Source organism: Octopus bimaculoides, chromosome 30, assembly GCF_046866305.1.
Source record: "Octopus bimaculoides isolate indiv1 chromosome 30, ASM4686630v1, whole genome shotgun sequence".
Classification (NCBI taxonomy): domain Eukaryota; kingdom Metazoa; phylum Mollusca; class Cephalopoda; order Octopoda; family Octopodidae; genus Octopus; species Octopus bimaculoides.
This window is the reverse complement of record NC_142957.1, coordinates 532,978-549,997: the sequence shown is the minus strand read 5'-3', so window position 1 is coordinate 549,997 and position 17,020 is coordinate 532,978. Positions and strand designations below refer to the sequence as shown.

The window sequence follows — 17,020 nt, the reverse complement described above, 5'->3', positions numbered from 1 at the left end:
GAATTTAAACACACAAAAGACAGGTGTACCATACAGGTGTAGGTAAAACGAAAGACTGGAATTTGTCTGTGAAGAAAACTAGAAAACAAAATACACACACACCATCAACTAGATTAAATAAGCTCTCCCACATACATAGATACACAGAAATATACAATAATGATTTACAAAATAAATTAATCAAAATTCGTCACTCACCTTACAGGTAAATTAAAATAACAGGTAAATTAAAATTACACATAAAGAAAAATAAAACGAAGTAAATTTGAAAATATTTATAAAATCAAATCACACATATATACAAATCAAACAATATTCCTATCATGAAAACTTGTAAAGCACCCTGCTCTACATAATGCAACCTTGCAGAATGCACGTTGGAAAGTTGTTTCAACAGCCCTTCCACTAGGGGCTTTCCTGTTTTGATGAAGGCATTCGGGACACTGCTTTTTGTGACCCTCGATTTTTTTCTAATTAATGGAGATCGGCTGAATTCAGAGGGATAATAAGACATCATCTGATTCAGCCGATCTACACCACCCGTGTACCTGTTATAATCGAGGTTCACAAATGGCGTGCCATTTTCACCCACATGTGGCCATGCACAGGTAGACAGAAAATTAATCTGCCTCTTCTCTCTGTATGCAGTCGCTAGCAAATTTCCTTTGTGCTGTTGAATTATTTCACATTTTTTTTTTAAATTTTGCTTTTTTTATATCCAACGGCAGTCTTTTTCTACTAGCGATCACTGTAGCACATGAATGTGTTGCCACACTATCTAAATTCTCCGCAAGTTTGACCGAACTGAAAAAGCGGTCAAAAAATAATATACGGCCCTGGTTATAGTATGGATGTGATAAATTCCAGACTACATCATACCCTAGGCCATGCTAACTTACATAATTGTCTCTTTCTCCTGTGTAAAATTCAAATCCAGAGCAGTACCCTGTATTTGATTCACAAATCTTCGAAACTTTGATCCCCCATTTTGTGGGCTTTCCTGGCATATATTGTCGAAAACGCACTCGGCCTTTATAGCCCACCATACCCTCATCAATTCATAAACGTTTCCCTGGTCTGTAAGCTGTTTTATATGTGTTTTGAACACAGTCAATGAGGGGTCTTATTTTAGATAAGTGATCAAAATCTGGTTCTCCACGTACTGGTGTACTGCTTGTGTCTCTCATATGTAAATACTGAGTCAATTTCAAAAATTGTGTCCTCATCATTATACTCGAGACATATTTGTCTCCAAAGGGTTCATCACTACTCCAGTAATTTGTTATTCTGGGTAACTTTCTAATGCCCCTAATAGTATTTATGGCAAAATATGCTTTAATTTCATTCAAGTTTGTGGGAAACCACAAACTATCCTTTTTTACGCTTTGTTTACTTTCAACATAACAGTTTGTTTCTGCCGTAATCATTTCAAATAGGTACATCGGAAAAAGCAAAAAGAAATAGTCCAAAGCTTTGCTCTCCTGGGTAAGACTGTGACTTGGTCCAGTTTCTTCAGAAAAATCACTGAAAGAAACAGTTTTTAAATTTTCACTCCATTCAGGTACCAATTCATTCTCTTTATCGCTGTCATCGGAGCTCTCAGGTTCACTACTTTCACTTTCGGAAAATGAAACATCAGATTCATTATCAAATACCACGTGCTTTTTTTTTCAGTTACAGAATTAGATTTATCAAGGTCTTCAATGAAAAATCCTTCGAATTCTGACTCGCTGCTTGACAATAAAATTTGTATCCATTTTTTGTCAGAATTACAAATTTTAAAAACACAACAGGAACAAACTTGGAAAAAAATCTCACAAAATTTACAAAATTAAAATAACACGTCGATCGTCGTACAAAACTATAGCTGAACTGTTTATGCAGTATAATCACATGTTTTCACGAATATACTAACGAGATTTGCTCTGATATTCTCATTTAAATATGAATATGTGATAATGGGTGGTTTTGGGCAGGTGTTTCTGTTTCTGATATAACTTATGATGTTTGTTCTCATGTTGCGTGATATTTATATATACAATACTCTTTCTTATGATATGGCCACTTGTCCGCCTTTATCAAACCAATTGTATAGATAGGTTCTTCTTGGTTTATTGTTACTATATTTGACTTTTTTATTGAATATATTGTGATATTTCTGGTTTACAAGTAAATATTTACTCATTAATTATCAATAAGCTTGGTGTTAATCAATAAGGTTTGTCCTACTCAATATAATGACAAAATATTTAAAAGATGTCTTAATGTTGAAAATAATGTAAAACCATGAAAATGGGAAATGGGCTCAATTAAAGATGATGTAGGAACTCAATATTTTTTAATTGGTTTAATTACTGGATAAACAACCTATGAGTAAATTTAGATGTAATTAGGGGCATTTGTTATGAATATTTGTGTAATATTGTTATCATTTTGTATTTCATCATTTGTAGTGCTGCATTGACCTCAACCTGAATATGGAGGAACGGCTCTCTGGTGTGGTGGTTGCTAGATATCTAACCAGCCAGGGAGCTGACTTTCACCATAGAAATAACAAAAATAACACAGTATTGGACCTCATTAAGGACCCAAATTTGAAACAAAAGTTAGAAACATTTTTACCACCAAAGTAAGTATTTCCTGGCAATGAAAAGATAAACCATTACATTTTCTATTTTGTATATAATCATGTTTATATGTTTGTTTAGTTTTAATTCTGCCAATACATTATACTGTCGCTATTGTTTTCGTCAAAGGCCACACAATAAACAATATACAGTTGTTAGGAGATCAAAGAAAGAACACTATTTTGATTACATTCACATGATTCGTAGTGTTGACAGTTATACTTCACTGTCCATCCCCACCTACTTCTCTTAGTTCCCTATTTTAAAGATTTCTGATCAATAGGAAAATATAGATCTAAACAATGAAGTGAAGGAATTCCAATTTGAAATTGTTATTTAGAAGTAAGTGGAATTTATCTGTCTACCAACATATTTATCTTGCTTTTCTGTCTGAATCAGTCAATATTAAGAATGGTTTCATAGAAAAATAACCTACAAACACACACCAACAGTGTATATGTATATTTCTGCAAATACTGATGGAACATTGCCACATATCTTCACAGAAAAAAATAAACTGCCAGGAAATGTAAATAATTCAAGTAACACATATACCATTACTAGGTGTTTTAGTCGCCTTAGACTCCCGTATTTTATAAGATTTGGCAATTTTTTTGCCATGCATCTCTCTGTATTGGCTACTTAAGAAACAGACACATATCCCCCTTTGTGAATACACAAAACTGTCTTTGCCTGCTGAAATTCAGTTATTGTTTATAGATATTGAGTTATGGAGTGTATAAATATAGTTCTGTTTTATTCAATATACAAGCTTCAGTAGATTTTGTTTGCTTTTACACATGATCGATTATGTGAATGTTCTAATAATAATATAATATCTACAGAGCGCAGCTGAACTTATGAAAAGGGGCAAAATAGGGGACAGAAAACAGAAATTAATCAAAGAAAGAATGGCAGCAATGGAAGCTAGAAGTAGATGCATGATACATATAATAAAACACCATAAAGTATCTCATCAGCATTGCCCAATTGATGTTGGCAACCCCTTTAAGTTATACCCATGGCTTGGGCCCTGTATTATCTACCCACAACATAAATTAAATTTGCATCTCATAACAACAATATGGCAAAATTATTTCACCTCAATTGGCCTCGGTCCCTTTAGCATTACACCAAGATACATTAAAGCAGAAAGAGACCCCATAAAGTTCAAGAATTATTTGGAAAAAAATCTTCAAGAAATCCCAGATAAACCTCCTACACCAGGATATGTCCCTGTAAACAATAACTCTCTCCTCGAGTTGGTCATGTTGTCCGAATCCTGATTTGAATGACTACACCAGGTAGTGTGATTACGTTAGACATGGCCTGGGCTAATACTGGCTGAAACCTATCATATATATATATATATATATATATATATATATATATATATATATGTATGCATTATGTATATGTATGTATATATATGTATGAATTTATATATATGTTTGTACATGGCTGTAAAACGTGGGCCGTGATTGCTGAGGACATGCGTAATCTCACAACGAATGATGTCAGTATGCTCCGATGGATGTGTAATGTCAGTGTACATACTCGAAAGAGTGTAAGTACCTTGAAAGAGAAGTTGAACCTAAGAAGTATCAGTTGTGGTGTGCAAGAGAGATGATTGCGCTGGTATGGTCATGTGGCGAGAATGGATGAGAATAGCTGTGTGAAAATTGCCACACTCTAGCAGTTGAGGGAACCTGCCGAAGAGGTAGACCCAGGAAGACCTGGGATGAGGTGGTGAAGCACGACCTTTGAACTTTGGACTCACTGAAGCAATGACTTGTGACCGAGACGTTTGGAAATATGCTGTGCATGAAAAGACCCTGCAAGCCAAGTGAGACCATAATCCGAGGCCTCTGCCAGGGGTGTAGCCAGCCCACTTATGCATACCTCTCCTTCATTGGACACTAAACTCCGCTTGCGAAGACCAGTTGGGGCAAGTGAATTGAAATCGAAATCATGTTGGCACCTGTACCAGTGCTAAAAGCACCGTCCGAGCATGATCATTGCCAGAGCAGCTGTCTGGCTTCCATGCCAGTGGCACGTAAATAGCACAATTTGAGCGTGATCATTACCAGCGTTGCCTTACTGACACTTGTGCCAGTGGCATGTTAAAAACATTCAAGCGAGATCGTTGCCAGTGCCGCTGGACTGGCTCCTGAGCAGGTGGCACATGAAATACACCATTTTGAGCATGGCCGTTGCCAGTACGGCCTGACTGGCCTTCGTGCCAGTGGCACGTAAAAGCACCCACTACACTCTCGGAGTGGTTGGCATTAGGAAGGGCATCCAGTTGTAGAAATTCTGCCAAATCAGATTGGAGCATGGTCCAGCCATCTGTTTCGCCAGTCATCAGTCAAATCGTCCAACCCATGCTAGCATGGAAAGCAGACGTTAAACGACAATGATGATGATGACGTATATATATATGTATGTATATATATATATATGTATGTATGTATGTATATGTATGTATGTATGTATATATATATATATATATGTATGTATGTATGTATATATATATGTATGTAATTATATATATATATGTATGTATATATATATATATATGCATGTATGTATATATATATATATATCATCATCATCATCGTTTAACGTCCGCTTTCTTTCCATGCTAGCATGGGTTGGACAATTTGACTGAGGACTGGTGAAACCGGATGGCAACACCAGGCTCCAATCTAAATTTGGCAGAGTTTCTACAGCTGGATGCCCTTCCTAACGCCAACCACTCAGAGAGTGTAGTTGGTGCTTTTACGTGTCACCCGCACGAAGGTCAGTCAGGCGATACTGGCAACGGCCACGCTCGAAATGGTGTCTTTTATGTGCCACCCGCACAAGCCAGTCCAGGGGCACTGGCAACGATCTCGCTCGAAAATCCTACGAAGGCCAGTCAGGCGGTACTGGCAACGGCCATGCTCAAAATGGTGCATCTTATGTGCCACCCGCACAAGAGCCAGTCCAGGGGCACTGGCAACGATCTCACTTGGCTTGCCGGGTCTTCTCATGCACAGCACACCTCCAAAGGTCTCGGTCAGTAGTCAGCACACCTCCAAAGGTCTCGGTTAAATGAGAATGTATGTGTCTGTGTCTGTGTGCTTCCCTAAAACTCAAGAACTACACAACCAATTTCATTCAAATTTTACACATGCCTTACTCTTTCCCGGTTGTGTTTTAGTCAAAAAAAATTTTTAACTTCTTGCATAGTTCGAGCCCACAGCAACATCATATCTCCTCCACTATTTAACTATTACATGTCAAAAGTGAAACAAAAACACTCCTGTCAAATACTTCCACTTTAAAAATGAAACTATTCCACTAACTGAAACAATCACATTTCGATACTGTAATGACAGATACTTTCACTTTAATGGTTTCAGTTTCATACTGAATCTACTACAGTGAAACTATACTCTCACATATATACAGGCATACATGATGGCCATCCACTCGTGACTGAGGAAGACCATTGCTGACCTTCAGGAACATTGTGCGCTCTAGGACTAACTTATATTTTGCATTTGCGGCTCCGTTGGTGGCTAATGATCCCTGCTCTTGACAAGCATACACGACTGCAAACATTGCAGACCAAGCTTTTCCCATTTACTATACGAGCCGTGCGCTTTTGCACAGCTTGCTTAAGTTCTTCATGCTGGATACGTGCTCTCTCAAAAGTGTCAATCCCCTCCTTAACCTGCTTCCTCCATCTGTGGCAATGACAGACATTGTTCTCCTAGTCAGTGTCCTGCATTTCACAGGCCTTTAATGAGGACTTGACACAGTCCTTAAAGCGCAGCCTTGGTATCTGCCAGAGTCTCCTTCCATTCACAAGTTCTCCATATAGCATCTGCTTAGGAATTCTGCTATCCTTCATTCTCATAAGGTGTCCAGGCCAACGTAACCGGTGCTTGTGCACCATCGCCTCAATACTCAAGACATCAGCTGTCCTCAGGACCTGTGTGTCTGGAATTTTGAGGTCCAGCCAACATTGAGAATGTGCCTGAGACATCTCTGATGAAAACGTTCAAGGACCCTTACCTGACGTTTGTACAGAGTCCATGTCTCACATGAGTAGAGGAGCGATGTCAGTACACATGCATGGTACAAAGTTGCACATATATACATACATACATGCATATATGTATCTGCACAAATGTATCCATACACATGTATATATATAAATATATATATATATATATATATATATATATATATATATATATATATATATATAGAGAGAGAGAGAGAGAGAGAGAGAGAGAGAGAGAGAGAGAGAGAGAGAGAGAGAGAGATGTATATGTATACATATAGATGTATATGTACACATGTATATGTATAGATATAGATCTATATGCATACATGTATATGTATACGTATATGTAGATGCATATATATATGTACATGTAATATGTACACATATATACATGCATACAGATATCTATACATATTAACTGAAACAATCACATTTTGATACTTTCACTTTAATGGTTTCGGTTTCATACTGAATCTACTACAGTGAAACTATACTCTCACATATATACAGGCATACATACATATATACATACATGCATATATATATTTGCACAAATGTATACATATATATATATATATATATATATACATGTATGTATATATATATATATATATAGAGAGAGAGAGAGAGAGACAGATGTATATGTATACATATAGATGTATATGTATAGATATAGATATATATGCATAGATGTATATGTATAGATATAGATATATATGCATACATGTATATGTATACATATAGATATACATGTAATATGTACACATATATATACATGCATACAGATATCTATACATATATACACCCATACACATGCACACAAACACACACATTAGTCATTTGTTTTTTATCCAAAACTACGTCAAAAGTACTGAATGGATCTTTATGAAATTTGGAAATTATATTCTATGCATAACGGCCATAACCCCCATGAAAATTCATATATTTTTGATGTTGATGAAATTTTAACCATACATTTTACACACCACAAATAAAGTAATATTTCTAAAATTTTTTCTTCTTAGAAGTTACAAAAACCCCTTCATGGGGACTTCACACCCACAATTTAGTCATTTTTGCTAAGCAAAGACGAATACAGTTGTACCATTGGTAGCTATAGGGTCACCCGAACATAACAGATGAGCATTATTTGTAATTCAACGGTACAACAGTGTAAGACTATCCTTTCAGATATACTTACATTGTGATTTCTGCAATGTGGGGCATAAATTGTCAAGTAAATGAGACGCATCTTTGCCTTCACTGATTCACTTGAAAAATGTTGAGTAAAATTATTTCGTTGCAGACCTCCTTTGAGTCTTTTTATTATCACTGCGACACATATAGTCCCCAGTTGGTAACATTGATTTCAAGGCCTTCCCAGATGAGTGACTGGTTGTTCTAAGACATTTATTGATTGTAAATATTTTCTGCCCAGTTACCTATCGGTAGAGTGGTCATTTGCAAACTCCAGAGGCGACGCTTTCATTTCCCTTTACTCCAAACGTCACACATTGTTGTTTCTATTGAGTCATGCCCTTCCAATTGCTATAGATCCATAATGCATCTTAAAGCTGTACCTGTATGGTGAGGAATCCTACATTGGTGAGTAGTAACGACTAGGCTACGATAGCTGACTGATTATCGTGATCATTTGTCTTTTGCTTTCCTGTAGCTTTGTTCTCTTTTACAAACCCAGTGAACAAACATATATTTCCTATTTCAAAGAAATTCAAACAATACATATAAGACCTAAGTTAAAAAGATTCCCAACAATTCAAATTTTCTGGTTGACATTAACACACCCACCCCCAATAGGGGCCTTAACTCCCACATTTTTCAGCTCCATGAGCTCCATTTTTCAGGAGAAAAATCCTTTTAGCAGGTTCCATAAGACTGGAATTTTGGAATCTGTGCATAAAGATCAATAGTATGGGATACATGTGTCATGATTAGAATTTTTTTTAGGGTGTGGAAAGAGGGAAAGAACCCTCATCTGCAATTTTGATGAAATTCGAATCATAGGTATTCAAGTTCATTAGAGAAAATGTAATAGAAAAGTCTAATTCTTCCATTGCATGTAACACGGAGTGGATTTGGTAGATGGAAACTGAAAGAAGCCCTTCATATATAAATACACATACACACACACACACATATATATATATATATATATATATATATATATATATATATATATATATATATATACACACATATATATATATGTAGGCACACCAACATGGCTATCTGTTCGAATGGACTCTACTGTTTAACCCCAAGAGAACAACTCCTCCAGCTTGTTAACAATGCCGAGGTGTATCCAATAAATTGCGAGCAGGGGAGCAAATCCATACCAACTTCTAGCTACGGCACCAGCAGACCAGACCTGGTTTCGGGCTATTCCTGCCACTCTTCAGTACTGGAGACCTCATCTGCTAATCTATGGAGACTGGATGTATATAATAAAGTATGCATATATAAAGAAACCTGTGTTCAGAAGAAATGAGCTTGATGATAGAATTGAAGTATATTTCTGGAATATATGTAGTTACCTTTGTGTCAACCAATTTCTATGATGTATCAAGCTCAAGACAAAGATTTATCAATTTACTAGCAGAGATACCCGGCGTTGCCCGTGTTACATGCAATTGAAAAATGAGACTTTTCTGTTCTATTTTCTGTAAGGAACTGGAATAGATATGATTCGAATTTCATCAAAATTGCACATGAGGGTTCTTTCCCTCTTTACACACCCTAAAAAAATTCTAATCATGAGACATGTATCCCATACTATTGATCTTTATGCGCATATTCCAAAATTTCAGTCTTCTGGAACCTGTAAAAAAGATTTTGCTCCTGCAAAATGGAGCTCATGGAGCTCTAAAATGTGGGAATGAAGGCCCCTATTGGGGGTGGGGGTGTTAATGTCAACCAGAGAAGTTGAATTGTTGGGAATGTTTTTACTTGGATCTTATAGTATGCCTGTATATATGTGAGAGTATAGTCTCACTTTAATAGTTTCAGTATGAAATTGAAAATATTAAAGTGAAAGTATTTGAAATTGCAGTAGCGACATATTATTGTTTCACTTTTGACACATAATACTGAAATAGTGGAGGAGATAAGATATTGCTGTGGGCTCGAACTATGCAGGAAGTTAAAAATTTTTTTGGCCTAAGACACTACATGGACCTTAAAAGAATTTTGCTCCTGAAAAATGGAGCTCATGGAGCTGAAAATTGTGGGAGTTAAGGCCCCTATTGGTGATGGATGTATTAATGTCAACCAGAGAAGTTTAATTGTTGGAAATCTTTTTAACTTGTGTGTAATATGTATTGTTTGAATTTCTTTAAAATAGGAAATATATGTTTGTTCACTGGGTTTGTAAAAGAGAGCAAAGCTACAGGAAAGCAAAAGACGAATGATCACGATAATCAGTCAGCTACCGTAGCCTAGTCGTTACTACTCACCAATGTAGGATTCCTCACCATACAGGTGACAGGTACAGCTTTAAGATGCATTATGGATCTATAGCAATTGGAAGGGCATGACTCAATAGAAACAACAATGTGTGACATTTGGAGTAAAGGGAAATGAAAGTGTCGCCTCTGGAGTTTGCAAATGACCACTCTACCGATAGGTAACTGGGCAGAAAATATTTACAATCAATAAATGTCTTAGAACAACCAGTCACTCATCTGGGAAGGCCTTGAAATCAATGTTACCAACTGGGGACTATATGTGTCGCAGTGATAATAAAAAGACTCAAAGGAGGTCTGCAACGAAATAATTTTACTCATCACTTTGCAAGTGAATCAGTGGAGGCAAAGATGAGTCTCATTTACTTGACAATTTATGCACCACATTGCAGAAATCACAATGTAAGTATATCTGAAAGGATAGTCTTACACTGTTGTTCCGTTGAATTACAAATAATGCTCATCTGTTATGTTCGGGTGACTCTATAGCTACCAATGGTACAACTGTGTTCGTTTTTGCTTAGGAAAAATGACTAAATTGTGGGTGTGAAGTCCCCATGAAGGGGTCTTTGTAACTTCTAAGAAGAAAAAATTTTAGAAATATTACTTTATTTGTGTGTAATCTGTATGGTTAAAATTTCATCAACATCAAAAATATATGAATTTTCATGGGGGTTATGGCCATTATGCATAGAATATAATTTCCAAATTTCTTAAAGATCCATTCAATACTTTTGACGTAGTTTTGGATAAGAAAACAAATGACTAATGTGTGTGTGTATGGGTGTATATATGTATAGATATCTGTATGCATTTATATATGTGTACATATTAGATGTACACCTATATATATACATCTACACATATGTATACATATACATGTATGCATATAGATCTATATCTATATCTATACATATACGTGTATATGTATACATATACATCTCTCTCTCTCTCTCTGTATATATATATATATATATATATATACACACACACCATTAAAGTGAAAGTATCTGTCATTACAGTATCGAAATGTGATTGTTTCAGTTAGAATAGTTTCATTTTTAACGTGAAAGTATTTGACATGAGTGTTTTTGTTTCACTTTTGACACGTAATACTTAAATAGTGGAGGAGATATTATGTTGCCGTGTGCTCGAACTATGCAAGAAGTTAAAATTTTTTTTTTGACTAAAACACAACTGGAACCCTAAGTAAGGCATCTGTAAAATTTGAATGAAATTGGTTGCGTAGTTCTCGAGTTTTAGGGAAACACACACACACACACACACATTCTCATTTTTATATATATAGATGTATATATTTGTGTGTGTGTGTGTGCCATTTAACTACCCCAAACGCGGTTTGTATGTAATTGTTTAAAGACGTATTTCTGCTGTACTCTTATTAGTCGCTGATGTGTCTCATAATATTCTCGACTCTAAACATGTACAGAATCTAATATTTCTTATAAATGAATGATATTGGTTTCATATTTTGTCCACAGATGTTTGTGGTGCAGAAATAAAGAGGCCACAACTAAAGTCCATCCATGTGGACACCTTGTCACATGTGAAGAATGTTCAAACACTCCACTTAAACGATGTCTGAGGTGTGCGAAACCTGTAACAAGCACAACTAAAGATGGTAAGAAAACCTTTGCTGATCTGTCTGTTTGTCCTGCTTTTCACATTGACCCCATCGTGTAGAATAATATACTTTATGTTTTTGTGTAGACACAGGTCTGCCATAATCTGGCAGATTTATAATAAAAGGTGTTCCTAGTGTCTTTTCTCTGTGATAGTATATCTCTCACTACATCCACTAAGCATTGTCCTTATCCAAGTAGGAAACATGTCACACTTCAAGAGGGTTGTAGTCTTCAACATAAAAATAATGGAGGATTCTGCAAGATAATTAGTGATTAGCTGAAGTATCAATAAATCTCCATCAACTCTTTATGATTAATTATGAACCATTAGCAGATAATTAAATACAACAGTACTTAGAAGGACATCAATGTCTTCTTTGGTAAAGTATTAAATTCGGTAGAATATTTTAAAGGGAGTAAAATTATGTGTCACCAGTTTGCGAGACTTTAACACACAATTCCATGTTGCTATGTTGGTTTCTGGATGATATTAAAGTTAATAGAGACGATTTTGTTTGTCACTGAAGCAGACACTGAAACCTTCAAATATATCCTGAATAAGATGACATTCTGGTGACCTGTGAAGTTAGAATTAAAGATTATCAGCAACAACGTTTAACAAAGAGATTAGGTGTATGTTTCTCCTTCTTGAAGTGGTTGCGACATGTGTTTGTTGTTATATCTTTGATGAATAAATTTGTTGATACTGGAATTATGCAGGTTATTAGTGAAGATTAGAGTTTTGAGAATGCAATTAGGGTTATAGATATAAGAAAGGAAAACAACACTTACAGATTAACTGTTATTAAGTGATAATTAAGTGATATAATTACAAGATTGTTAGATTATGTAGGATGTCTTAACAGAGAAAGGAAATTTACAAAGATCAATAAGATTGTGTTTTGGACCTGAATATTGACTATTACATGGGACCACTGTTGAAAGTATAAAAATATTGACCAAAACCATTATGATTGCTGGTTGACAATTGATGATATGAATGTCTCTCAATAATAAAATATAGATTATTAATAAATATAAAGAAATTGTGCTATAAATATAAAACTTGCAAACACATATTTCAGAGAGTCCAAAGTTTGAAGAGAAGGGAATGCAGACTGTGACAGAGACAGTTGAAGAGTATAAGATAACAGAACTTAATTGATTTCTATAGGTTTTTACCTGAGCTATTTTGTTTATTAGAATGGTGAAGAACAGATCCCATTTGTAATTTCCATTTGAAAGGTTAGCTCCAAAGTAATTGTGTTAAAAATATTACTGAAATTTGATAAAGTCGAGGATAACATGGTTGGTAAAATGGATAAATTAAGAGACACAATAGAGTTAATATTGTCTTCTGGAAGAGGGAACTATAATTTATTTTTGTTTAGGTGTAAACTTGTCAGTTAATAAGAAAGTTGTTACTTTCTCCGCTAAGATTTTTCGTAAGTTTTCTGATAGGTTATTGTCTGTCGTAATATGTTGTGTTTTCTGGGGCTGGGTACCCTGAATGTCTCTTATTAGACTATATTTTGTAGTTCAAATTATAAAATTATAATTAAATATTAACTCTCTATAAGAATATTCATGAACTTAATTTCATTAAATGTTAAATTTAGTATTGAACCGTGAATATCTTTTTACATTTAAACAAAATGTTGGTGTTTATGCAAAACATAATAGAATATGACTTGACCACACAAATCCTTGTTTGTAACTATATATAATATACTCTTATTACATTGTTTGAACAACATTTACCATCCATATACTCGTTCTTTTTCTCACATTGATTAGATTTTAGATGATATTAATGCTAAAAGAGGCACAGTTTTCTGAGTGTTTTACCCTTTGGTCTTGATTGTTAGGTTTCAACTATTTAATGGAAGATAGTCATTGTTATTTGACCAGGAAATGAATTAATCATTAGTATTTGGCACTGGACTTGGTTATATTTTCCATTGTTTGCTTATGGAACTACCATAATATTAGCTGTGCTGAGACACAATCATATTCATTGTAATGAAGGTTATATGTTCTTTACTCAGATTATATACAATCTATATCGATATCTAGTATTCCACTATTAGACAGAGTGCTACTGTATTACATCTAAACCTTATTATCATCATAATTAATAAGCTATCGTTCATTAACTCTCTTACACACGTATGTCTGAATTGTAAACTTATTTTGTCCTAAAATCATCTTGTATCCTCACCTAAAATTTTACACTTTGTTTCCCTTCATGCAATTCTAGAGTGAGCGGGTATTGGGAAGATATACTGTGGAGTAAAGATTCAATGGGGACATAGGTGAAGGTAGGTACAGGAGGGAGTGGGGTTTATGCAGCAGTTAGGGAGCTAAAAGGGGAAAGGGTGTATGGAAACTGGGTTATGGGAGGACGTTTGTCATGGACAGATTGTGTTCAGGGTGGAGGGTATGCACTTAAAGGACATGCCTTTATGGCCTCATTGTTACTTAGCCAGTTGGGTCTTTTCAAGCACAGAAAATTGCTGGTTGTCTCAGTTGTTTTAGTCATCTCTCGTGTGAAGCTCAGCATCTGAAGATCGTCTTCCTCAGTCTTCCTCTTCCTGAGGTTCTCTCCACATTTAGAGATCCGCCTCCCTTTATGCTGATGACCTCATCCGTATGAATCATATAAATCATACTATCAAAGATTTCTCTTTTGTACACTACATCAGATGACTCTTATACCCAGATTCTCTCTTAAGACATTTACACTGTGACTTACCTGAACACTGATGTTGTACATCCAGTGGAGCATGCTGGCTTCCTTTTTTTCCAACCCTTTGCATGTCTTCTATGTTCACAGCCTATCTTTCATTATTGTGTTGTACATCTGTCTGTACACAAGTCTCATACAATCTGCTTTCCACTCTTAGGGAGAAACCTTTCATTACCAAAAAAATTAATATCTCTGAACTTTACCCAGCCAGTTCTTATTCTAGCAACTTGTCCTCAAATTTGGTGAAACCTGGGTTTTCACTCTATTGATTTCTACCTCATTGATAAAGGGACATGAAAGGAGGTTGCAAAATTTTACTAATAATTACTCTAAATTTGATAGAGATGACCTATATACTTTAGTATCAGTGATGATGTACCTTATCATATATTTTCACTGCAATAATGTGTTCATGAACAGTTATATGTCGTTCATGTGGTTTTGTGCAAGTGTACAGTGTTTTAGGAAACCTGATTCCACTTTCTGTTCTACCTGTGTAGATCTAATCATTACACAATCTCTACAGAAAACTGCTTAATTAAGGAGTTTTTAAATATTTTCTGAATCGGATGATATTCTGGTGTACTGTGATGCAAGAAGTTAAAATTAAAGATTACCAGTAGCAGTGTTTGATAAATAGAGTAGGTGCATGTTTATCCTACTTGAGGTTGTCTGTCATATATTTGTGGCCAGATCTTCGATGACCAACATGTACCATAGAATCTTTACAAGTATTGTACTGAATTTTGTTATAAGCTTTACCTACTTCTTTGAGAGTTGTGGTATGAAGGTGAACGGGCTGATGACTGGTGCAAGGCAGAAGGAGTCTACTTATCAAAGGAAGCTAAAGCAGATTTGATGCACTTCTTTTATATACGAGAGAAGATTAAGATTCTGATGAGGAGCTACAATAATAATTTCAAATTGTGGTTAATGAGAAACGATTTCTCAGCAGACTGAAACTGGAATTGCTAGAGGTTTCACAGTATCAGTCATTTAGTTTGAACTTGTTAAGGAGATGTTAATTAGATCACCAGATGGATGAGAAAAGTCGCTCAAGTGAAATCACTTAAGAAGCCATTAATGGATGAATAACAGTAAGAGACTAAAAGAAATAGAAATAGTTCTGAATAAATTGAATGGATTAATCACTTGGTCAGAGAATGCAGTTTAAAGCAAATAAGTAATGCAGTCTGTCATTTGTGAAAGGTCAACAGAAGCAAGTAAAGTTCTAAACAGCAGGGGGAGCCATGCCAAAGGCTAAAGAGAAACCTATAAAAAGTTTAGGACGATGGTTTGCTACTCCTAAGCGTAGAGGCATTGATATCATGGCAGAAACCGAGGGTGGGTTATGAGCAATAGGTAAGTGAAAACATCTGAGCAAATACAAGATTTGCTGCCTCCAGTTTGATCTTCATCTCCATCCTGCTTATATATTCTTGCGTATCCGTTCTGCTGCGTCGTTTCAGATATTTTCACTGCAGTAATAATGCTTGGATAATCTGTTATATGTAGTTCCGTATAAGGCTAATCATTGCTCACCAATAAAATGCTGCTTTATTAAGGAAGATGAATGACATTAAAATGCAATTAAATATTTCCTGAATCAGATGACGCTTTGCTGAACTGTGATACAGGCAGGTAAAATTAAAGATTACCAGCAGAAATCGGTAAAAAAGAGAGTTGGTACCTGTTTATCCTACTTAATGTTGTATGATGTGTTTGTGACAATATCCTTGATAACCAGCTTGGATGACATTGGAATTAAGCAGAAGAGAAGAATGTTGATTAGTGAATTCTAGAGATGAGAGGACAGTGCCATGCCATAGATTTGACACAGTTATAAGAAAAGAAAGACAAAGCTAAGAGAAAACTGTCATTAAGTGTTAATTGAATGAGATAATTGCAACATTGTTAGATTATGTAGGATGTCTTTATAGAGAGATGGGACTTAGGAATGTTAATGTGTTTTATTGTGGACATATTGGGCTATTACATGGGATTACTGTACAAAGTATAGAAATATTGATCAAAACCATAATGGTCAACAGTTGACTGTTAACGACAGGAATTGAATGTCGCAGAATAAGAAGATATAGTTTATTAAAAATAAAGATAAAGAAATTCTATTATTAAATGTAAAACTTGGAAATATTTATTTCAGAAACTCCAAAGTTTGAGCACAAGGGAATACAAACAGAGGCTACATCTGAGGAATTAGAGGTTGCATCTCAGGAAATTGGTGAGTATAAAATAACCGTTCCCAATTGATTTCTATAAGGTTCACTTCCCCTGAGTATATTGTGCTTGAAAGAATAACTGAAAACAGGTTCCATTCCTATTTTCCAATGGAAAGATTATCTGTACAATAATTGTATTAAAGATATCGATTTATTGAGAGTTTACGAAATATCCATTGAGGTTAGCACTGTTGGTAATAATGTTTAAATTAGAAG

General features: G+C 35.3%; 1 protein-coding gene across 2 annotated transcripts in view; it reads left to right on the top strand.

Moving 5' to 3' along the window:
* The window catches only part of LOC149130107 (uncharacterized), a 73,265-nt gene that overhangs the window by 48,859 nt on the left and 7,386 nt on the right, over positions 1-17,020 (top strand). For both annotated transcript variants that reach the window (XM_089346515.1, XM_089346516.1), the window contains 3 exons: positions 2,454-2,629; positions 11,672-11,811; positions 16,729-16,806. In XM_089346515.1, coding sequence (XP_089202641.1) covers positions 2,454-2,629; positions 11,672-11,811; positions 16,729-16,806 — 394 coding nt within the window. The remainder of the gene's footprint in view (positions 1-2,453; positions 2,630-11,671; positions 11,812-16,728; positions 16,807-17,020) is intronic.